Source organism: Mugil cephalus, chromosome 12, assembly GCF_022458985.1.
Source record: "Mugil cephalus isolate CIBA_MC_2020 chromosome 12, CIBA_Mcephalus_1.1, whole genome shotgun sequence".
Taxonomy (NCBI): domain Eukaryota; kingdom Metazoa; phylum Chordata; class Actinopteri; order Mugiliformes; family Mugilidae; genus Mugil; species Mugil cephalus.
Window position 1 is genome coordinate 3,142,234 of NC_061781.1, and position 24,106 is coordinate 3,166,339.

Sequence of the window (24,106 nt, forward strand, 5' to 3'; positions counted from 1 at the left end):
AAACTGGGCTTAGCTCTGCCATGTGTATCTCAGTTCTGTATATTTAAGTCAGTTCTAATGTTTTTTCAAACTACGACACTATATATAAGATATGAGACAGAATAAGCTTTTTACTAGCATTTGAAATTGTTAAAAACAAAACAACAACTACTCTGGGTCTTTCCATGATAAAATAGACACAATCTCTATCCAAAACATATTTATTTACAAGGTTCAGTATGTACAGCGCAAGCACAGTTATACAGCAAATCTCCTTATTAATCACTGCAGTACAAATGTCACCAGCTATGACAGACAAAAAAAGGGAAATTATATTACCCATCCAGATCACCAAAGAGGAATTTTTACACCCGTCTGTGAGATCTCAGTTTAGTTTGCCCCTTTAGTAGAAGTCAAGAATAAAATTAGCTCATCTTCAGGTTGTTGGTATTTACTTTGAATACGTTGACATTTGCATAGAGGTACGTTTAGACTCAAGCTGGTGCAAATATAGGCTATTGAAAGTATTGTTTAATAACTCAGGAAACCCTTGTTCGCTTTCTGAGGAGCGTAAAATGAGTCAAAATAAATCTGTATTCAGTTATTTACAGCCAAGTTACATACAAAGAGTAACACAAAGAGGATGTTTTACATAAAAAAAATAATTAATGCATATAAATAATCGGGCTCAAGGCACAACTTCGCAACCTGTTGCACCACATCCACTACGTCTTGTTAACAGCTTAGATGTACATACAGTTAAAAAAACTCATTCAGCTCTTGGAAGATGTTGGATCACACAACTACAGCTATTAAAAAACAACAACCTAGATTCTGCTTGTCTTCATAGGGTAGATCACAACACGTAAACACATTTTGTGAAATCAGAAGAGGTCAAAAGCCACAATCATATTCATCCAAGGTTAATGTTTTCAGGAACACTGCTAGACTTTTAAAACTGCTTGTTTCTGGCAGGAAACATCAGAGATTCCTGCACAAATATCCAGCAGTAATAGATATCTAGAAGTTATTGTCCATCATATATACAGGCATGTGGAAAGCCAGCTTTCTGTGTAAAGTGGGATTTGGTGTTAAAGGACTATCGTGCGTAAACAACAGTAACAGTCTAAGCTTCATTTCAAAAGACCAGAGGAGAAGAGGTCTGCTCAGAAGCTACTCAGTGGTCGTCTCTCAGTCCGAGTCGCTGCTGCTGCTGGAGGAGTCGGTCGACATGGCCTCTACGTCGTCCTCGTTCTCCTTGTTGTGACCAGGAGGCTCCAGGCCGAAGTCGTTGCCATGGTGAGGCGGAAGCATCCCCGCCGAAACGTCCGAGGACGGCCACGGGTAGTGAGGCGTCAGGACATCTGAGCAGACAGGAGAGAGGTGCAATGTCATCATCATCTTGGTCCTTTACCAAAACCCCATATTTTCTTTTCTTCTCTAATGGATAAAAAAAAAATGCTACCCTTGGCTATTTGGGAAACAAAACAAGAAAATAACTTGAGAGAAGAATATTTTCCCCCTTTTTGTTTCTTTAAAATATGCTTCGGTGCCAAGTTGTTACAAGGAAAAGGAACCACAAAGACAAAATTATACGTGAAGTAAATCCGTGCATGTGGCCGAACGCTTGTATGCGTATCTATTTGACGACTAAGGATTTTGTTATCAGAAAGGATCTAAAACCATTAATCCAGTTAAATGTATAAATCTTTTTCTCAGTTTCAGCCCTCCATCCAGACTAAAACTGCATTGTCCTTCCACAGAAATTGAGCTTTTGAAAATTTCTAGGTATTGTCCAGCATAATCAGAAAGTAACCAACACAATATTGTTATAATGTTGGATTTAACCTTGTGTTCACAGGGCAATTGGAACACAGTTCTGATACAACACTAAGCATTTGCCATCATTTAATGAATAGTCGTTTTAGTTTGGATTTGTTTGATAGCATTGCTTCTGAACTTATCTTAAATAAAAATATATTAAAAGTATAAACAATCCCAATCTGGTCTACTATTACTGACCTGGTAACCGTCCAGCAGCCAGAGCATCACCTGGCAAGTGTCCATTCACGCCATTGGTCGGCAGGTTGGCCATGTGACCAAGCATCCCACTTCGCATTTCCAAGTCGGTAGGGTAGGGTCTGCGTGGATCGCCTGAAAAGAACATTTGTGCTCACGGTTAGTGAAGTTAAAGGGGACTTTTACTGAATATGAGCAGGTGCTGCAGAGACTCTGGTTCATACCTGGCACCCAGTTGAGGGGAGCACACACGGCGTTACTGGCACTGATTCTGTGAGCATACTTGATGATTTCTTCTGACGAGATGCTCCCTGCAGAGAAAATATTAACCATTGGTCTTTATGGACGAGAAAGAAACTCATCACAAAATGTCATAAAGTTTGTTAGCTCACCTTTTCTGGCTTTGTCAATTGATTTGAGTTTCTCTTTCGCTTGGTAAACAGCTGTAGCCTTAAAAAAAAAAGACACAATAACTTTGTTTAAACTAAAATAACCGGCAGAAAGGTATGAACCATACTTAGGTTTCAGTGTCCAGTCATTTTATATCACAATATCTTCTATTAACACAACATCAAGCAGATTTCAGAAGACCAAAACGATTTTCTGAGAAATTTTATAAACCATGCTGGTTATAAAAATATGATAGAATAAAGCAAAAGAGAGTGTCAACCCACCAGGATGTGTTCTGCCTCCTTCAGCTGCTTCTGGAGCTGCTGGATGTCGCTGTCTCTCTTCTCCACCTCCTTCTCCAGCAGCTGCATTTCCTGGTGAACCTTCCCCTGCTGCCGAGCCACCTCCATCAGCTCCTGAAACTCCCTGTCCCTCTGCACCAGCAGCTCCAGGATCTGACGACAAAACACACACACACTTTATAAATCCTACACAAGAACGGAGCAAACAGCACGGCACAATAACAGGCACATACTACGCTACAATATCAAAGGTATCAATAAATGAATTCTTGATTAGATATACCAAGTAAAACCATTCCAATGCTATCACTCTGAGTAGTAATGTGCTGTATTCTTCTGTTCAAACTCTAACTCCATGCAATGTTTCCATGGAAACTAATATACCACTAACAATCAGCTTAAAATGTCTCATGAGATCAGTTCAATCAAACAGAGTGGTCTGATCATCTGTTTAATAGGCAAATACAACCTCCCAAACGGTTAAGTTGGGATCCCTGTTAAGAATGATTTCAAGCAAGAAATAATTTCCCCTGGGATCAATAAAGTAATTCTGATTCTGATACTGTCCATGTAAACGTTCCCAATGACTGACTAGAAGCAGGTGGCATCAGAGTTTGTTTTTCCACTTACAAGCTTTCAATGCTTTCATTAACGCAACAAATCAGTTAATAAACTATGTTATTAGCGGTAATTTATTCATCCTTCACTCAAACCACCAGATTCATTCATAGATTTCATATGAGTTTATCTGTCAGAGTTTGGACAGTGGGGTGTGTGTGATGTGTTTACCTGTGTGTCCTCTCCAGGCTGTGGTAGTTTCTGACTCCTGGACAGAGCCAGCATCTCTATCAGCTCTCTGAATTAAACAACATGGAACTCAATTAATGATCACTATCAGCCAAGACTACAGTATGTTGCTGTACATGTAGTGGATGGATTTGGGAGAAATCACGAACACACAGTACATCGGTACATTGCAGCAAGAATTTCCTGAGACACAAACTGGTGTCATTATTTTGAATCAGTTTTCTCTTATATTTGTCCCCAACGTTGTTGTTTTGCCATTATCGTATGCTTTTGGATGAGATTTAAACGTAAAACAAAACATTGTACAAAAAGAGTACAAAAATATTCTTCTAATAACTTTAATAGACGAATAACACACAGTTTTCTACACGCTTCACTTCAGCCTGACAAACTTTTTTCTCATCGTTTGTAAATCACTATAAATATTACAGCACGCCCTCCAGCTAAGTTATATGAAGAGCTTCCTTAATGATAATTTACGGGGTCTCTTAATCCAAAACTGCAGTAGTTGTTGTTAAACGACATCCCGGATGTTTAAATTCACTGAGATTTCTATTTTTAATATTATTTTATGTCAGTGTGCCGTAATGCAGACGGGGCACATAAGAGCTGACGATATTCCGTCTCTATCCAGTCAACTAAACGCTTTACAAATCTAACAACAACAATATAAAGAACACAGTACATAAGTAAGCCTGACTTAATTAGATAAAGTTTTACTTTACCGGGATAACACTTCCAAATCATCCAAAACAGCCAGCAACCGCTCTTTTGTAGATTTCTCTGCCACCGCCGCCATCTTTCGTTCCTACTCACCTCTTCTGCGCAAGACAGGAAATGACGTCGGTTAATCCGGTTCCGTCGTTGGTACCCTGAGTCAGAGCCGTATATCGGAGTTTTGCATTACTGCCTCCTCCTGGTGACAATGTGCTACTACATTTTTACCCACCTGGTACGGTTTTAACCTCGATGGGTAAAAAATGCCACCCAGGGCCTGGAGGTGGAAGTAGTGGACCGCTATGAACAACAGGCTGGACTGGAGGAACAACAGTGATGCTGTGTACAAGAAGGGCCTACGTAGACTCTACTTTCTCAGGATTATCAGGTCTTTCAAATTGTGCAGTGGATTACTAGAGTCTTTCTACCAGTCTGTTGTAACGAGTGCCCTGTTCTTTGCTGTGGTAGTAATACCAGCAGGATCAACAAACTGATCCGAAAGGCTGGTCATGTGATCGGTAGGGAGTCATTTGTCTCAGTGAGGGACAGGAGGACATTGGATAAACTGTTCTCCATTATGGACAATCCACCCCACCCACTAGACCAAACATTAGAGGGTCGGAGGAGCTCATTCTCCAGCTGAATGATTCAGCTGAGCTGCCATAGTGAATGCTACAGAACTTCTTTTATTCCATATTCTATCCAGCTGTTTAACAACTCATCTTTTGGTGACAATTAAGCCACTATGATCAATTAAGTTCCCTTTTGGATCATTAAAGTCTAAGTCTAATTTATTACTTAGTAACAGCACATTTGATAACTGATTATATAGTTAATTAATAGTTTATTTTTTGTAATAACAAGTCCTGGTGCTTATATTACTTGATATTATACATTTAACAAACTCCAATTCACTGTGATAGATTTAAAATACATGAGAAAAACTCTTGAATCATAAGAATATAGTGGGTAAAATAAGTATTAAATACACCACAGTTTTTCATAGTAAACATAGTGTTGGTATGGTATTTTTAGGAGTGGAGGTGGGAACATCATGGTGTGGGGCTGTTTTTCTGCATATGGTACTGGCAAACTTCATATAATTGAGGGGATGATGAATGGAAAAATGTACCATGCAGACATTCTTGAGAAAAATCTGCTGCCATCTACCAGAATGATGAAGATGAAACAACGGTGGACATTTCAGCAAGACAATGATCCCAACCACGGAGCAACATTTGTACAGTTCTCTGTACTTAAAGTGCTGTAATTTATATTTTTATTTAAAATTTGTATTGTAAATATATGATATATTATTATATATTGATTATATTTTATGTTTTTTATAATTGGGTTTTCCCCCCACATTTTTATTTTTAATTGGGCTTTCCCCGACATTTTTATTTCTAATTGGGTTTTCCCCCACATTTTTATTTTTGACAATTTAAACCATGTTTTCAGCATTTCCGGCAGTTTTACCTTTATTTTGAAAGCGCACCGGAATTCGTGGCCTAGCTTGAGTAGCTTGTTGTGGCAACACAGGCAGCCCAGACTTGGCCAGAGGGAGGTGCGACTTCTTGACTTCGGAGCGAATTCTCTCCGTTTTGTTTTGCTTTTACATCTCTTCCATCGCCTTTCTTGCCGATCGGAGTTTGTCGCCGTTTTCTTTCAGGATGGTTAAAGTGTCTTTTAACGCGGCTCTGGCCCAGAAGGATGTGAAGAAGGACGCCGAAACTCTTATTCCCGAGGAGGACAAAGTGAGTAGAAAATGGCCAACTGAGCTGGCGTTAACTCGGCTCTGAGCTCGGCGGAAAAGACGCTCCGTGTTTATATAAATGTATTGTGGCGCTGTTTAGGTAACCTCTCCAAACCTCTCCACTCTTCCTCTAATACAATTATAATTTCAAGTGTGTTTAAAGTCAGTTATGTGACTGCGAATTCGACTTATGTTACTTCCTCATGTGGCGTTCAAGGTTTTATTTGTTCTTTGGTAAACAATACTTAAACAGTTGACTCCTTTGTTACGAAAGAAGCAGTTTTCTTTTCTGTTTTTGGCGATATGAAAGTAATTTGGTCTATTTGTACTTGGAAACATGTGTGTCAGTTTATGGCAGCAGCAGAAATTGTTGAAGGTTTTTTTCTTATTGTTTTCTCTTTTTTGAGTTATTGAATTTCCTTTAACCTACGGCACAATTTGCTCAAAAAGCTAATGTGAGTTTCACTTGCAAGATTTCAAGTTCAGTTTTTATTTTGGTTAAATGTCCCGAGGTATTAGTGGTGCCTGTGTTGTTTTCATACATTTTGCATAACTTTTGAAGACCAGGGTGAGTGAAAACGTTTAAGGAAGTGTGTTGTAACCTTCACAAGCCCAAACCAGAAAATATGTAGTTTTGCTGCCATTAAAAGGCTGCGATTTTCACGCTTAGAGGTTCATTTCTCCTTATTTTCATTTCTCATGTTGTCGTTTGGCTGCTTATCTTCCCCAACAGTGTGTGGATCATTTTAGTCAGTGGTTCAGACAGATCTTACCTCTCAGTCTGAAAGTGCGTCACCCGGACATGCAAAGTCCGTGGACGGTTTTCACTTTTCCAGTCCTCCCCGTCCTCTCAGCCAGACAGCTGACGGCTTCCTCTGTTCATCAGCCTGTGTGGCTCGCAGACACAGAGGAAGCTTCATGTTCGAGTCCTGGATTAGTTCTAAAATTAGTTTTTAGCCTCGTTCAAAGCTGGTGAAAGTCGCCTAAACGCGGATAACAAATACAATTTTGAGTTTGCTGCGAGGAAAACGTGACACGTCTGCTGCGAGTTTCACGCGGCATTTGCATTTAGAGGGTGTTGTGAGAAGTACAGCTTTGGCGTTTGCAAAATAGCCGCGGGTGCTGTGCGACTTCACTCTGCAGACGCTGGCTGCCGAGGCGTCTTCAGGGTGAAGTCTGCTAGAAACTCCTCCTTCCAGTCCGCCCGCTCGGCCTACACCCTGTTGTGAAAGCACCAGCTCTGTTTTCAGGAAGTGTAGGTGAACTAAACTCAACTCTAGAGCTGCAGCGTAGACTTGCTCAAAAATGTTCAGCTGTCGAGTTGCGTGCGTTTATGCGGAGATAGAAGCTGACTGAAAAACCACCAAGTGTTGGGGTTGGCTTCGTGCAGCCGTGAGAACAGCGCGTCCTCTGATGTCTCAGTCTGTGCGAGGAGATGCTCTTGTCTTCTGATGGGGGTTTCTGATTTTTTTTCACAGTCTACCTGCGTGGTTATTGTGGCTGCAGATTGTATGATAGTGGAAGCACAGGGGTTTTTTTTTTTTCCCGCCTCCTCTGCTGTATTTCAGTCTGAGTCTTATCTAGATCATCAGAGCTTAATGTTCTGGGGACAGAAGCGAATGCAGATTCTGTACTTAGTTTAGTGTTTTGTTTGTGGGGATTTCTTGCCGTTGCATAAGAGAGAATAAGTTGTATTTGCGGCTGAAATGAAGCTGAATCCCTTCAAAACAACCAGTAAACCTATCAAGCCTTTTACTCAGTTATTTCAATTATGTTTGCGTTTCTTTCTTTGTGTGTGTGTGGACGTCTGGATGTATGTGTGTTGGGAAGTTGTGACTGAATGAAGACTTTCAGTTTTTCTTTGCCTTGTGTGGCAGAACATCGTGCTGTTGGTGAACCGTTAGTCAGTCGGTTGGTTGGGAAGCCCCTTTAGAAACAGTCGCAGGAAAAACTCAGCCCACTTGATGATTGAATTGGAATTACAATCATTTGTAATCTGCTCTTCTCATTAGTCCATTTTCTTCCTTTACTTGTCCTGCCTTGAATTTCTTAAAGTTTTGCATGGGCTGTGTAAAATAACAACAGGCTGTGTTGTTGCTGTCAGCTTTTTTTTTTTATATAAATGTGAAAGTGAAAAGACATAATAATATCAGAATAACCCACATCCTCCTCATCAAACACCCCGAATTCCATTTCTGTGTCTCGTTGTCTTATCACTCTTGAACACGTAGACACAGAATGCGCTTCCCGATTTGCAAAGGTCATAAATGAGTAAAGGTGGTGACGTGAAGGTGTTTTGCCCTTCTGTGTTGTCCTGTAAACCTCATTTCAGAGTCATGTGACGGAAAAGTAGGAGTTGGGAAATCTGAAGCTGCAGGTTGAACCTAAATGATGGCAGACAAACGCTGTAACAGGAAGACTGTCTAGTATGGCAGAAAAAAAAAAGAACGGATATTCACTGATATCCAGCTCATATTGTCTTCCTCAGACCCTTTGTCCGTCCCTGTCTCCTCTGAGAGTCCCCCACCCCCAGGAATCAATAAGGTCTAATGTTCATTTGCTGTGTTGGATCATGTCTGCTCGGGGTCAACATTCAATGTCAGTGCAGGAAACAGTGTCAAGTTCATATTGACCACATGCGATCCAAACATTTTTATTCGATTATTCCATTTCCTGTTTGTCATTAAACTTTCAGTCTGCAGTGCGGTCCGTTAAACTCAATCTGAAGTCTTGGTCCTGATTGGGTAATAGTTTAACGAAGCAGAAACGGGTTTATGAGGACGTGTAATGATCCGACGGGGACGCATCCGCCACAGACACCAGGCAACAGGAAGTAGCTTCCCGCTAGGTCAACTGTTTGTTGTAGCAGCCTTCATGCGACGTGACCAACTACCCCGAAATGTCCAAAAATCCACTTCCTCAAACGACCACTTGAGACTGGCTCCAAAACCGAGTCGACCCGCTCCGACGTTCACTTCACTTTCATAAAGGCTTAAATTTTTGCGTAATTATGGGGCCGACCGTCCTAAGTGACAGGCGGTGTCCTCACAAGTCCACCTTTGTGACCATTCTTGGATCAGCCAGGGGCGAGATTCTTCCAAGACCGCGACGAGCTTCAAATTCCCGAGCAATCGTGTGAGCGGCGTCGGTCCAGAGGGCCAAATTTGACACCCGCTGCTGAACCAAAACCACCTCCCCCTAGGCACCAGCAGAGAGTCCTGCTGAGTCCAGCTCTGCAGGCGCTTTCTGTCAGTCTTTACAATCCAGAGCGAGCCTGTTACTAAAATCAGTCGCTGAGACATTTACACAGAAAGAAATAGACCAAGCTAAATATTTAGGCTAAGCATGCTCGGTGTAGCTTCTCCCTGAATACACCACGTCACGTGTTTTCAAACAGTCGCTGTGGAGCCACGCAGGGATGCAGGCTTCTTCCTGTTGACCATCAAGCCCTTCATTCTTGTCACTGGCTTTTTTTTTTTTTTACTACTATTCAGCTAGTACAGGAAGTGCATGTATTTATTGAATTCTTTCCACATTTATTTACTTGCAGCACGGAATCAAGTGCCCCCAAACACCAACTCAGGGCCTGGTTTATTTTAGGGTTGCAGCTAATGATTATTTCCATTTTATTTTATCTACAGAATGCCACCAAAATAGTGACACTATTAACATAATTCCCAAAGATCAAAATTGTTGTTTTATTTGACCAACACCTCTCAACTGAAATATGAAGAAAAGCAAAGAGAAATAGGGACCAGCAAAACTAAACACTGCTCTGTTCATCAAAACGGTCAGTATCCGGAAGTTAATGTATGATGCAAATAAAAATTTTCATAGTATTACATAATATTACATACCAGGTAGAATAGTATCTGCTTCAGGGTTAGCACGGTTAGCATGATAACAACCAGTCCTTCAACTTATTTGTATATGTAACAGCTTAGCATTATTCTTTATGTCCACAACCAGCACTTTCTTAGTGTCCTGTGATTCCCCCGTGTCTCCCACATTATACATTCGTCTGCTGATTGTATTTTCAGTAGTCGGTTCAAAAGAAAACTGCAATACATGTAACTTCACTTCCCCTGTTCACCCTGATGAATCCATGTTTGTTATTCTGAGCGAACAGGACGGGGAGGAGTGGTTGGTGCTCATCAGAAATCACTTCTCAAATGAACTACAGCTGCGTGCTGGTGTGGAGCATCAGTGTCGGGTACTCTGTAAAACATCACGCAGGAATTTAGAGGAATGTTTTCTTTTTTTGTAAGTATGGAGGTCAGTTCAAGTCAAATGTGTTGTTTTTAGCCTGCATGCCTCTTTAGAGCTCACAAACATCAGCCTCTTTCTGTTAAGAGGTATTTTAAACTTAATTAGTTGCGTTACAGTTCAAGATTACACACGTTAAATGAATTCCTGATTATTTATTTAAATAATGAAGGAACCTATTATGATGATTTCTCAAGTCAGAAACATAACAGAGCTGAATTTACACTTTAAAATGTTAAAGATAACACTTATTTTTGCTTTTCTAAATGGATCAAACTTCCAGTAATTTACTATTCGGTTTTCACCCGCACACCTGACATTCAGACAAGACTCTTTGGGAAGACTTAAACAGCATTAATAATGTGATTAACAATTCCAATGTGTTTTGGTGCATTTATCCAATCAGTAGGCCAATAACCACAAACATGCTGATGCACTGGCCTTCTTCAGTAAAGATATGGCAGCACAAAAAAACCCCTCTACGTCCAAAAGTCCACACTCACAACTTTACCATCTGAGAATAATCAGGTTATTGCAGGAGCTCTGAAATGGTTTTAATTTGCTGAGGCAGCTGGCTGGTTGTTTTTATTGCAACACAGTGTGAAAGATGCAGTCTTCTAGAGGCTGAAATACTGGAGGGGGAATGAATATATTTAGAGATGGTTTGTTCTGAATGCAGGAAGGAAGTTCTATCGGCTCTATCAGGGTGTGTTGGCTGGGTTGGCCGGCTGTTAATGCGGGCGTGTTTTATATCTACTTGCATACAGGTTCAGAGCTGCGTGTACTCACTTGTTAAACTGCCTCATGTGAAGAGTGGAACTTGATGAACCTGCCAGATAACCGCTGGTGACCGCATCGTGAATTTCAGCTCAATTTATTGAACAATGATGATGAAGAGTGTATGTTTTTAATCGGTGAATCATCGGTGCGTTTGAAATGATGGCAACAGCAAGTCAGATAGAACATGCCTGCGCTGAAAGTAGCTGAAGGGTTATAGATTTATTGTCGGGTGAGTTCTAGAAATGAGGGGTGATAAAAAGGGGGCGAGTTGGGCGGGTAACAGATGGAACTAATCTCAACTTTGAGGCGATGCGGTTGAGTTAATGACCAATGGGACTGAGCGATACAGTGGATCAGGGGTGGGGATCAAAAACTGGTTGCAGGCTGATGCCTAAACAAGAAATCATGGATAGTAATTTAAGACTTTTCACCAAACAAGATGGAAATGATGCTGTTTGCTACAAGTGAGAGGCTGTGAATTAATACAAGTGTTGTTCCCTATTAGTTACCTGCACTATGGCAGCTGTCAAAACTAATCAGAAATAGTTTTTGATCTAAATAACATGAGTGAAAGAACGTGTGTAGGGACATTGAAAGAATGGTCGATCTGATCTGTTTCCATGATTGGAAATCCATGATTTCTATGATTGGTTGACATGGGAGGCCAACGCTGAACCAGATGTTAAACACAAGGTAACATCCACGACTTTGGATCCTCCCACTTAAACCACGTGCAAACATTCCAGAGATTTCCAACAAAATACAAAAATAAGTCACCACTATTCCACGAGCGCACGCTTTCATACTTTCTCACTGAAGAACTAAAATTCAGTGCAAGGATGAGAACATAATGTAGCATAAATAATCCGGCATCATTTGGCAGATAACTTCCATTTGTTCCTGTTTTGTGATGGCCGGGTTAATCCACAGTTTAGTGGCTTAATTTGGGTCATTCTGAGCAGATCTCGTGCAAACATATGGTGGGAAAGAAGGCAAAGCTTCTTCAGGCCCTGAGGCCACAAGATCCCTCCAATTTCGGATCACTCACCAGGCTCCACTTCTTCTTCTTCTTCTTCGCCGTATGAAAGTCATCTTTCCACTAGTTTCCCTGCTAGAAGTGCTTTTGTGCACTCGACTCATCCAGTGCTACTGTTTGCAATCACAACACGTCATATTGAGGCTTCAGGAAGTTTTATAGAGCAAATGAAATGTAGATAAAATGACTGGCTAGTTAAAAGAGTAAAATGACTTCCTTCAGCCTAATAGTGCAGCAAAACAATTTGTTAGGCCTGTATCTTTTTAGGAAGAAGGAATTAAAAGTGTCCTTTCTCTTTTCAGGATGAGCCACTATTCCATAGTTGCTAATGAAAGTTGCTATCTTTAGATAGACTTAGATGTGAAGTAGAGACCAGCCGCTCTGTGTGTCCCCTGGTTGCCGTCTTAGGCATGTGGACCGCTTCAAAAGGATTAGAGTTTAATCAGTCAGACACTCAGAGACTTAGCTGCCACCCACAGGGCACCGTGATCACTAAAATTCACCAAGATGGAGGATTAGCCAACCAGACAGATACGCATGCCCAGACCTGCAGCGTCGCTCCTCCTCCTCCATAACCCGACACTTAGGGCTGCGTATGATAGCATTATTCCATTGATGGAGCCATTACTGCGACCCTCTGTCTATTTAAGTTGGTGTGGATGTTTTAGGAGCCTTAAGGCTTGTTTCCAGACAGTTTGAATCCAGGATCAGGATTTTAACCTCCTGTAATGCACTCCAGCTAATGTAAAAGCACTTTATGGAGTTCCTAATAGGATTTGTTGCGGATGGAATTTAGCCCTTTGCTATATACTGCAAGTACCACTGACCAAATGACTACTTTTGGATCTTGGAGGATATCACAATGAAAATTAACCCAACCGTGGACATAAAACATGAAAGCAGCTACTGGTCCTAGCCTCTTAAACCCAAAGATTTGCTGTCCCCAGTAGGTTTTATTTCTGCTAACTTAGCCCAGTGGCCACCTTCGCTGCTCCGACCAGAGGATGGAGTTTCACGTGTTGGCGTTGGTGTACTGAAATCAAACCTGTCCTCGACACCGATACTCACCTGTGGCCATAGAAACTGAAACACAAGCCGTTGTCAGGTGGACTGATGCTCAGTACACTGAAGGCTGATCCGTTTAAGACGATTTAGTGGAAGACTGTACCATGTTGAAGATCAACCCAGGATTATCTGAAGTGCGTTATTTGTCCACCAGTAATAGATGCAAAACAATGACTTGATCATGTTCTGTATGTAAAATCAACTTTAAAATGTTTCTTCAACAGAATGTTGAACGCTACACAGATTTTAAATAATTATTTTATTATAATTGTTAATTTGAACAGCAGGAGTGTATGCAAAGAACAATTACATGATAAAAAGGTAATCATCAGTAATTTCATCAACAATTAATTGCCGTCTCTAAAATTGGGAGACCATGCATTGCTCTCCGTTCTGTGTCGTTGAACGTGAGTGTCCATGTGTCAGGGCTATATATTTGTACTGATCCTGATCCTGACCAAAGGAAAAAGAAACATTCAGTGCACAAATCCAGAGATTTTCACTAGCTTGATCTCAGCGGTTTAGGAATCTATTTATTTTCCATGTCGCACCCAAAGACAAGGAAAGATCTGGAGTTCACACTCGCATATAAATGGTGACTCTCTGACAACGCACAAACTTCATTAATTGGAAAGGTTTTGTTTGTTGTGGCTGATTTACTGCGTCCGGACGATCGGTTCCTCTCTAAGACGCACACAAAGACGGTCATTATTCCCGGTTGTAATCGTTAGATATGAATGCGGCCTCAGTTGACCTCTCAGCAGTGTGTTAACCGGCAGCCATCAATCACGCCACTACAAAGAAGCTTTCCATATAAGGACACTAATGTTAACAGTTAACATCAGCGTCAGACAAAAGAACAAAAGATGAAGTGTATGGAAGCAGACAGTTGCAGAATGGTTCTACATTTTATGGAAGAACAATATTGAGAATCCCTTCCTGTTTTTAAAACACACACGGACATAATGTCGTCCAATTAGTAGGTTTTTTATTCTTTTGGGTCTGTATTTGTCTACATGCAGACCCACAGGGTGTGAACGTTATATGAGACTGATGCGGTTATTTTCTTGCAGCTGAATATTTTGTTGGTAGGTTATTTTATTTTGTGCATTTTGTATTAAACACTGAGTACTGGATTAATACATGTGCGTTTTTTTGACTGTACATATTGTTCCTGCTGTGTGAGACATCGGCGTACTTCACTGTGCTGTGTGATAATGACTGCATGTGTTTTTGGAGTTATGAAATGTTGGTCTGAAGACCTGCTGGGTCTTGTTGTCTGAGAAGATTTATGAAACAGTTGTAAAACAGGTGTGGGACGTTAACTTGAGTTGACTGCATTGACTGTGTATAAAGACGAAACCTTTGTGACGTCAGTCACACAATTCCTCAGGAATGTTTTAAAGCTTAGTGTTGTGTCTTTCAGTTGTCAGTCTTTGACTCCTAATAAGCCCTGTTATGCTCATTTCACGGCCTTAGAATATGTTGTTGGACCCCAGTAAAATATTCAATCAATAAAAAACTCGCATACGATCTGTGCTGATTCCTGCTTCCCTCTGAAACGCTCGTATTCAGCCGCAGGATTAGGGTTAGCTTTTTCACAAATCTGTCAAACTGAGGTTTGTTTAGGAAACTGCTGTCTGTGAAATGCCAACGGCACATGAGCAGTGAAGGTGAAACATTTACTTGCTCCCCCGAAAACTTGTTTGAACACTTTCTGTTAGCTGTTCTGACCACAACACTGTACCGAGCGATAGCTCTGTAGCCTCCACCGGATACTTCCGTTGCAGAACGAGGTTGACGACCCTGAAGTTGTGATGTCGCAACTTCCGACTTTTGAAAAACCTCTCCAAATCCAAGTGTTTTCAGCGGTGCAGAGCTGAAGTAAGACGTCCCCGAGGAGCACTTTAACAAACCCCTACCTCATGATGTGACACGTCCACGTTCTCTACAACAAGAATCCAACATTTTAAACATATTTATATGTCTGAAAAGCATGAAATGTCCCCTTTTATGTTTTTAGGTCGCATGCCAGTTGAAAATTGAGCGTAACTTGAGGCAGCTAGTAAACTTTAAAGACATCGCTCCACGCAGCCACTTCAAAGCTTCATTTAAAGTCGAGCATCACTTCCAGCTTCGTAGCAATGCAGACTGTAACGGCTGTGATGGGTCCAAACAGCATTTCCTTGTTCAGGAGTCTCAGCAGGCTCAGGAAATTCTCCCTTGTCCAGCCTCCTGCAAACCATCTACCTGGACGTCTTGCAGTCCAACGTAAGCTCTGACTAGACCAGTTTCGAGGCCAAACCGAGCTTAAACCTATAGCTATAATTAAAACAGGCGGGTTATATAAAGATGTCCCTTGTGCAGTTGTCACCACTTGGCAAATTTGTAATGGTGTGTTCCAAACAGTCTTTTTGTTACATGTCTATTTCTGCAGCTTAAATTTTTTTTATCTTGTGAATCACAAACGGGGTTTACTGTAATAGAACTGAAATTGAATTGTTTCGCTTTTAGTTCCCGTTTGTACCATTAAAGTCAAACGATGTGTGAGTGATCCGAACAAAGCTCGGCCGGTCGGCACGAGTTCTGCATCTGATGGGGAGAAGCCTCAGGAAATATTCCCTTTTAGCGTCTCTCCGCCCGTTGGGCTGTCAGACCGACTCCATCTAACTCCATTATGTTATCACACAGAGTTCTCTGCTCTCTCAGTCAATCTGCCTGTTTTTTTTAAAAAACTTTTTTTAAGGACTCCATCCTCACTTCCTCTTGTTTGTTCTCACATTTGGCTCTCATGCCAATTCAAACATCTGTTCTCTGGTTCCTCTTTTCTCAACGTCCCCTCTCTCTGGGGCCTGACCACTTGTTTTTGCTCTGTAATATAGAGGTAAAGGGCAGAAAGGGCTGACTGCCGCTATTTGAGTCTCCTTCTTGCAGATTCTGTAGAAACGTTGTTTTAAGAAGGGTTTTAATATCTGAAAAGGAAACACTGAAACACTTGCCACATTCATGAAGTTGCAAATCCTGCAGAAGTACATGTTGTTGTTGATGTTGATGGTGATGTTGCATGTGGTGGTGCAGACTAGTGTCGCGGCAGATATTGGCATAATCACTCACAGGTCTGGAACTTCTGCTAATAAAGTGTGAACTCACTTACGAGAAACTTGTCAGCACAGTAATCTTGATCCACTGCTGACTGTTAGCAGCAGATAAGGCTTGCGGATGGTATACTTATCTGTGAAAAGCACCATGGGTGTTGTAGTCAACTTTTCCCACCATGTGTGTCTTTGTGTCGGTTGATTAGAGTTTCATTTCTTGAGGAGACTGGACTTGACTTGAAGAGAGCTACTGTTTTTGAATATGCTGCACACAACTCCATCATACATTTCCTGTGTTTTTTGTCGATAATTCTCTTGGGTTCCACTTATATTTGAGCAAAACATGCAAGATCCTTTTTGAAGTCGATGCACACTTAAAATATAGATTTTGTGGCAGCCCTGTGTTTCTCAACCTTAAATGTTACAAAGCAACAAGGAGGTGCGCAGTCAAGCAGTCACTTAAACATTATCTGGACAATCTTTGCTTCTGTTTAAGTTTTCTAACATAAACAAAATGACATAAAGTCTCGTCCCAACCTCTTAGATGTGATTTCTTTCCTGTGTCTTATATAATTGTAATTGTTGTGCCGTCTGGAGACCGTCTATTAAATGGAGCCATAGTTTAATACACGACTTTTGGCTTTTTGTTTTTTGTAAATGAAACCTCAAAATCTATTTTCAGACTTGCTACCAGTAAACACAAAGCAGCAGTTTTTAGAGGAAACCACCAACAGAGACTTTCAGACATGCAGTTCAAGACGAAGTTGTTCTTTTTGCATTTTACCGGGACAGCATGAAAACAGGGGACGTGTCGGAGCTCGTCTAGAAAGACGCTCGGGCTTTATGTGCTTGGCCACAGTCTGCTGACTTTTTCTTTTTGCTGATAAGTCCCTGTTTCTTTTCCACCGTCTAATATTTACCCATAACAATCTTCCTTTGCACTCTCAGCTGAGAATCTGAAGGTACACGAACAGGGAAGTAATCTTAGTATTCACAGTGTTTTGATACGAACAGGAATCTTTTGAGTGAGTTAAATAGCGTGAAAACATTCCCAGGTGTGTGTGCGCAAAATGAACGAAACACTCGAGTTAACGCCTTATGCAAATGCAAAGTAACCTCTTCATTGGAATAAAACATGAAATACTGAATTTACTAAAATGTAAAATTAATTATTGGATGACATTCGATTTTCTGTCTGACATTTTTATTTGTGACATAAAGCACATTTCACCCAAAAAGCCATTTTAAATGGTAATAAAATCTTGGATGAACTCACCAAAATCAAGTAAAACACTTCAAAAGAAAGAAAAACTTCACCTGCCGTACGTCTGACCTTATGTGTCCCACTATAGTCAGTTAATAAACCTCAGGTAGAAGAGCTCTAACTGACTCCATCAACATCACACCATCGAGTACAGCAAGTTTTGTTTTTTTCCAGAATGGAGCAACAACCTCTGTTGCTTCCTTACTTTCACTTTCTCTTCTGCTGCGTAGTTTTTTTTTTATTACCTTCCACATTGTTTTTCTTTTGGTGCGTTTCCACTGTGACTCTGTTTCACCGTGTGTTGTTATGTGTCACCTCGTTGCTCTGTGTCTGATAAAGGGACGTGGAGCCTCGGTCGCCGGATCTAAAGAAACATTTCGTTTTAACACGTACATTCACACAGCTTTCTCACGTCACGCCCTCTTGTTTTGTTTCTGGAGAGTTTGTCTCATGGTAGCTCTGTGCTGTGGCTCCACGTCGGTCTCAGATTCTTTATTTATAAGCTACAAGCCAAAGGTTTGGACACACGTTCTCATTTAGTTCAATGAGGTGTAGCTGCAAAACCCCCTCACCAAACACTGCAAAAGGTTAGCGGTGTTGCTTTTACCAATATTTATCTTAGCTCTGTGACGCACCCGTACCTTTGCTTTGCCTTCAGTTAAGCAAATATTAGCAAACAATGTTGTTTGAATATAATCTATCAGAATCAGCTTTATTGGGCAAGTAAATGTACACGTACGAGGAATTTTTCCTCTGCCACTTTGCTCTGTCGTACAGAAAACACAGAACTTAAATTAGTGTAAAAAATCAAACTGAAAAAAATAAAGGGCACGGGCTACACATATTTTCACCAGAGTTGAACGGTGAGAACGTACATTTGATGTAGATCAATAAGATCATGTTAATGGTCTCACACTATTCGCCTGATCTCACAGCAGCAGGGGATGAAACTGAGTTTGTGGTGGGTGGTTTTGGCGTCTCTGTAAAGTGCAATTTAGGCTTCTGTGCTGAAGTGTTGCAGAGGCTCTGGCGTTAAAGCACACACCCCTTTGATGGCAGCGCGCAGACCTTCCCGTGCACCTCCCCAGAAACATAACTACTCACCGCGGTGACGCAGAGCGCAACAGCTGTGATTGGTCAATGGCGACTGAAACTTTTGCTGAAATTTGCTTGCGATTTTCAAATTGATTTGGATCAATAAAGAATCAGAAAGGTTAACCGAGGAGGTCTGGAGAACTTGGCTGTTGTCGGAAAGATGGAGAGTAAATCATTTATGAAGCCAGGAGAAGGACTTAAAAATAAGTGGTGCTTACGGCGACAAATGCTGAAACTTCAAATTCTCTCTGATCCTTGGTTGTGGAAACGTTTGGAAACAATCGAGCGTGACTGAAGCATCTAATGACCGGTTGTCTCTCTGTCTCCTGCAGGATGCCGAGGCCGCGGTGCTGGTGCGCCCCCAGTCCCATGCCTGGTGCTGGCGCATGTGCATGTGCGTGGGTCTGGCCTTCATGCTGTCCGGAGTGGTGGTCGGAGGGGCCTACCTGTACCGCTACTATATCCTGGAGGTGGAAATTACTCCATACAGCTCAGAGGCAAAAATCACAGATTATCAAATATCAAAGTACCTGGATAGGAAGAGTAACGCTGTTTGAAGGCAGATGAAAGTCACGGCAGGACACCTGAGAGTGTTTGCTTCATGTCTAATGCAACTGTAAAAACACCACACAAACAGGAGATGGTACACTGAATAAATATTACATACTAAAACAGCTGATAAAGCTGGTAATTCCAGAACAATACAGAGACATTTGTAAGGCTACAGATGGTCTGATTGGATCAGTAACTATAATCTTATAGTTCTATGTTTTTATTATTTTACAAGATGATTATGTATAAGCTTGATGAAAATGTTCTATACAAAATCAAATAATTTCACATTTGGAAAGACACCTACAGCAGAGTTGTTCTCACCTCTCCAACAGGTTGGAGCAGGTAAACCTCTGTGAGCTGTTTCATCACGTAACAGTTGGCAGGCAGCTTTAGAGGCAGAGCGCTGTTTGATAAATGTGACATATTTCCTGAGGACAACGATTAAATCGGCCAAACGAGTCAAATAAGCCGAGAGACTTGCAGCTGAAAGGGTCACTTCCTCATCTGACTCAGCACTTTGTTCCCGAGGTGTCCGGTCATGTGGCCTGAAGGCTGCAGTTCCTCAGTCCCTTTATTCCCTTTACGTGTCCAGTTCCTTCAGTGAACCTGGATTTTAGTCTTGAATTGGGGAAACAGTTCTTTATAAAAGCAAATATTGACATATTTCAGTCTCTTTATTTTAGTGTTTACGACACCACTCTGTGCTCGACGTGTTCAGGCAGATCTTAAAATCCAAATGAACAAAAATGTAAAATATTCACTGACTTCAAAGACCTGCTGCTCTGTTTCTGACGTCTATAATCTATAACAAACGTTAGGGTCTTTCCACTCAGGTTATTTGCTGAATGTGCTCAGGTTGTTTAATGTGGGTTTGTAAATCCCACCACTGCTCCTCCTCACCCTCTGCTCTCGTCCCTGCAGGAGGGCCAGGTGTTTTTCTGCGGGGTGAACTACCGTGAGGAGGACTTCATGATCCAGGAGGAGGATGAGGTATGATGAAATATTATCCATCTGTGCCCTCTTCCTGCTGCTCCTTCCAAGTTGTGTGTTCAGGACACTTGACTGAGATACGTTGGTGATTGATGACCTGAGTTACCGGCTGATTCATCGGCTTCAGCTCGGGTATCGCTACGGATTTCCTGATTTCATTTCATATAGATTTATTAAGAGATTTGTGGTATTTCTGCGATATTTAACCCCTGGTTGTAACTTCATGCCAGTGTAATACATCACTGTTTTTAAAAAATGCTGTTCCCTCAGAGGTTTTGACAGTTTTAGTTCTAAAATTATGGTTCTTTATTTATTTATTTCCACTTTTGAATAAAATGGTTTTCAAATTGGAAACATCTGTTAATTTATTGATATTGAATCGAATCAAATTTAATTGGAACTGAGTCGATACTGTAGCGAGTCTTAAGAGAGTCCACTCCCTTGCATCTCTTTCTTTCAGTTAATTTCTTTGCCAAATATTCTTTATGAGACTCCAGTCAAGTATAGCGGTTATTCTGAGATGTGAGACGTTGTGGTGACACACTTTTGAACTCTGCTCCTCTGGTGAGGCATCGGTGACTGTAAGTCTCTAAACGATTCACAGACTGACTTGCTCCTCAATTTGATTGTAGATGGAGGTCGAGCTGCCGAACGGGTTCCATCTGCGACAGCTGGAGGAGAGGATTCAGGTGCTGGAGAGGGAGCAGGTAGAGCTCATCAACGTGCCCGTGCCCGAGTTTGACAACGGAGACCCTGCTGACATCGTCCACGACTTCCAGCGGGTGAGACAGAGCCTGCCCAGTCTCTCATTATTGAGCTGCTGTTTACTGACACGACTTAACCCGACTTAACCAAAAAGCAGTTACTAAAACAGAGCCTATTGAAAGTTTATGAATTTGTTCCAGTTTCTTGATTTAATGGTCAACATTTAATTCGATTTTTTTTTCAAATTGTTGTCTAATATAAAATGACCTTTTGCTATATTTCAGCTGTTTTTTTTAAATGTAAGGTGCTAAATTCTGCCTGTAGTTTCTGGAAAGGTCCATCAGTAATGTGTTCCAACAGTCCCACCACTGTTTCCAACATTTATCCTCCATCATTTTTTTCTTTGTACATAATGAACTAGCTGTTTTCCCGATTTGTAAATGTTTTCCTGAATTTTCAGAGGTTGACCGCTTACCTGGATCTGAGTCTGAACAAGTGCTACGTCATCCCCCTCAACACCTCCATCGTCATGCCTCCCAGAGACTTTTTGGAGCTGCTTGTCAACGTCAAGGTAACGTCATCGTGACACACCGAAACTTTTTCTTTTCATTCATTCCTGCACGAGTTTCAGTTTTTTATGCTGCCGGGCTCTAGACATGGATAGGAAGGAGCAAATATTGAAAGAGATAGTCACGTTGTGCTGTGTTCCTCCCTCTCCTCAGGCCGGCACCTACCTGCCTCAGTCTTACCTCATCCACGAGGAGATGGTCGTGACCGAGCGCTTGGAGAACGTCGACCAGCTTGGCTACTTCATTTACAACCTCTGCCGTGATAAGGAGACCTACAAGCTGCAGCGCAGAGACAGGATTCTGGGTAAGCACGGGGCCAAACATAGTAGTTATGCAAATGTAATGCTGGACTCGGATGTCAAACATTGAAACATGTTTGATGGTTAGGATGTGTATTCTTCTTTTTCATTTTCTTTTTCTTCTTCTGCTTCTTCTTCTTGCATACTTCATTCTCTTCTTTCTAGGAAACCATTTCTTCCTCTTTTTGTCTTCCTTTTCTTTACGTAGCGTACTTCTTCTTTCTCTATTAGTGATCTTCTTGCTTACATCTTCTTGCATACTTCTTTCTCTTCTACCATTCTTTCTTCTTCCTCTTCTAGCGTACTTATCTTCCTCTTTTTCTAGCGTACTTATTCTTCCTCTTTTTCTGGTGTTTTTCCAGCATACCTCTCCTAGCATACTGCATCTTCTTCTTCTAGCTTTTTTTTGTTTTTGTTTTTTAGCATACTTTGTCTGCTTCTCCTTCGTCTACTTCTCCTCCTCCACCACCTCAACAACAGTTGATGGAGTAATGTGGTCTACCAATATTATTTGGCAATGTAAAGGTTTACAGAACCACTCTGACTCGTCTCTTTTAGTCTGATTGGCAGTTTGCAAACCAGCCATTTCCCTCCACCTACTTGTCTGAGTGTGGATTAGTAGATTTCCAGCAGGTTGTTGCTGGAACAGAAACCTAAATTATATCCTGAACAGTGTGTGGGACTATTATTTAAAATGTTGCTGAGGCTTCAAGTTTGAGCTTAGATAAAATATTCTGAGACTTGCACTTGACTTGCAAGGTTTTTAAACTCTGTAGTCTGAGCGCCGCTTTATAGATTCACAACAGCATTATGTCTCAAAATGCATTCATCCAAGCTATAAAAGAGTCTCTGTTCGTCTCACAGGTATGCAGAAGCGTGAAGCTCTCAACTGCCACAAGATCCGTCACTTCGAGAACAAGTTTGTGGTGGAAACTCTGATCTGTGAGCCTTAAAGACGCCCCGTCGTCTCTCCACTGCTCTTAAAGTCACTGGCGTGCAGTGAGATTGTGTTTTTAATCCTCACCTGTCTTCTTTCTGTCCTTTACTTCAGGTAGTTTGAGTGAGTAAGAGGAGAGTGTAATGTGAAGCTGTTTGGTAAATATTCACTGATTGTGAGAGAATTAAAGGTGAAAAGTCATGTAATTTTTCTGCACGGGGATCTTCTGGGAATCTTTTCAGAAAATAACAAAGTCATCTGAGTAATAAATTATTTTAATCAAAGTAACAGCAAAAAAGTAGCATACACATTAATTTCAGTAGAGTTGTTAAATTTACTTTTTTTTTCCTTTTTAGTTCAGATATAAAATTTCAAGAGAAAGGGAAGCGATTGTATCACTCAACCTGGTTTTGAAACTGGTCAGCCCAGGCCAGGGAGACTTTTTGTTGTTTTTTATATTTTGTCTGCTGTAGCTATTAATACACTGCAATACGTTTTTTCTTAACTGGAAAATGATCTTAAGGTAAGAGTGTGGACGTGCGCTTCTCTTTTTTTTAGCTTTAAAAAAAAAACAGAAAAGTGTAAATTTAAAAGAAACAGAGCTCACAGAAAAAATAAACCTCACACTTTTATGTTAAAATCTTTTTCATAAGGGTTGTCTGTCTTTTTATGAATGTTTTTTTTTGGATAACTCTTGTACTAATTTGTGTATATAATCTCTTTGAAGATATGAACGACCAACACAATAAACGGAATCGAAAAAAACAAGGTTTTTCTTCTTTTGTTTTTTTTAAAAATACTGTTGTAATAGAGGAGAACACAAATAACGTATATACATTTCAGGAGGACATTGGAACTCCAAATAAAACTGCTTTACATGTCTCTGTGCAAAATAAAAATACACACATTTATAGTAATGGCACATTATGTATTCTTGGGATATATTGGGGCTTTTGAAGATCTCCATAAAAATAGATTATGATATGTAGCCAGAAGTGAAGTGAAGGATAGTTTGTCAGCTAAGTTGGTCATGTGTATGTGATTTATTGAAGTGCCTGATGTTTGAAATGGTTCTGATCTGAAGGAAACTGGACCTGACAACTGAATTTACATGCCTGTTAAAAATTAAATTACTGTCAAAGAAGACATAGGAGATATAGGAGAGATGGTTGAGGTTCTGGGTGGTAGCAGTAGTGTGATGTGGAGGGCCAAAGAGTAAAACTTCTGTCTTGTCCGCATTCAGCTGAAGGAAGTTCTGAGCCAACCAGTCTTTGATGTCTACAAAACAGTTTTTTATTCAGGGGATGTTAGTCTGACTTTGAGATATGAAGCGGAGGTATATCTGTGTTATCAACGTAGCAATGGAAGGAGATATTGTGTCTTTGGGTAATTTTTTTATATAGACTGAAGAGAAGTGGGGCTAGAACTGAGCCCTGAGGAACCCCACTTGTAATATTTGCAGATCCGGGGGAGGAGCTGC

General features: G+C 40.9%; 2 protein-coding genes across 3 annotated transcripts; one reads left to right on the forward strand and one right to left on the reverse strand.

Moving 5' to 3' along the window:
* Positions 1 to 184: 184 nt before the first annotated feature.
* On the reverse strand, positions 185 to 4,343 carry med4 (mediator complex subunit 4). Its single transcript, XM_047600366.1, has 7 exons — positions 4,223 to 4,343; positions 3,480 to 3,546; positions 2,673 to 2,843; positions 2,391 to 2,448; positions 2,223 to 2,309; positions 2,002 to 2,133; positions 185 to 1,343 (listed from the first exon to the last, which is right to left on the reverse strand). The coding sequence occupies exons 1-7, from the start codon at positions 4,294 to 4,296 to the stop codon at positions 1,171 to 1,173; spliced, it is 762 nt and encodes a 253-aa protein (XP_047456322.1). The 5' UTR covers positions 4,297 to 4,343; the 3' UTR covers positions 185 to 1,170.
* A 1,390-nt stretch (positions 4,344 to 5,733) lies between these two features.
* On the forward strand, positions 5,734 to 23,394 carry itm2bb (integral membrane protein 2Bb). Of its 2 annotated transcripts, none has more exons than XM_047600364.1 (7): positions 5,734 to 5,971; positions 18,904 to 19,068; positions 20,048 to 20,116; positions 20,749 to 20,898; positions 21,282 to 21,392; positions 21,544 to 21,694; positions 22,554 to 23,394. In XM_047600364.1, the coding sequence occupies exons 1-7, from the start codon at positions 5,888 to 5,890 to the stop codon at positions 22,640 to 22,642; spliced, it is 819 nt and encodes a 272-aa protein (XP_047456320.1). In that variant the 5' UTR covers positions 5,734 to 5,887; the 3' UTR covers positions 22,643 to 23,394. The 2 variants fall into 2 exon arrangements, with proteins under 2 accessions (XP_047456320.1, XP_047456321.1); XM_047600365.1 differs by having other exon boundaries at positions 5,735 to 5,971; positions 18,904 to 19,041.
* The last annotated feature ends 712 nt before the right edge of the window (positions 23,395 to 24,106 follow it).

Coding starts and splice junctions, on each gene's coding strand:
- med4 (XM_047600366.1), bottom strand. CDS start 4,296: ATGGCGGCGGTGGCAGAGAAATCTACAAAAGAGCGGTTGCTGGCTGTT. Junction 2,134..2,222: donor TCCCCTCAACTGGGTGCCAG/GTATGAACCAGA, acceptor TGTTCTTTTCAG/GCGATCCACGCAGACCCTAC. Junction 1,344..2,001: donor GGCTGCTGGACGGTTACCAG/GTCAGTAATAGT, acceptor CTGTCTGCTCAG/ATGTCCTGACGCCTCACTAC.
- itm2bb (XM_047600364.1), top strand. CDS start 5,888: ATGGTTAAAGTGTCTTTTAACGCGGCTCTGGCCCAGAAGGATGTGAAG. Junction 20,117..20,748: donor TGATCCAGGAGGAGGATGAG/GTATGATGAAAT, acceptor ATTTGATTGTAG/ATGGAGGTCGAGCTGCCGAA. Junction 21,393..21,543: donor AGCTGCTTGTCAACGTCAAG/GTAACGTCATCG, acceptor CCCTCTCCTCAG/GCCGGCACCTACCTGCCTCA.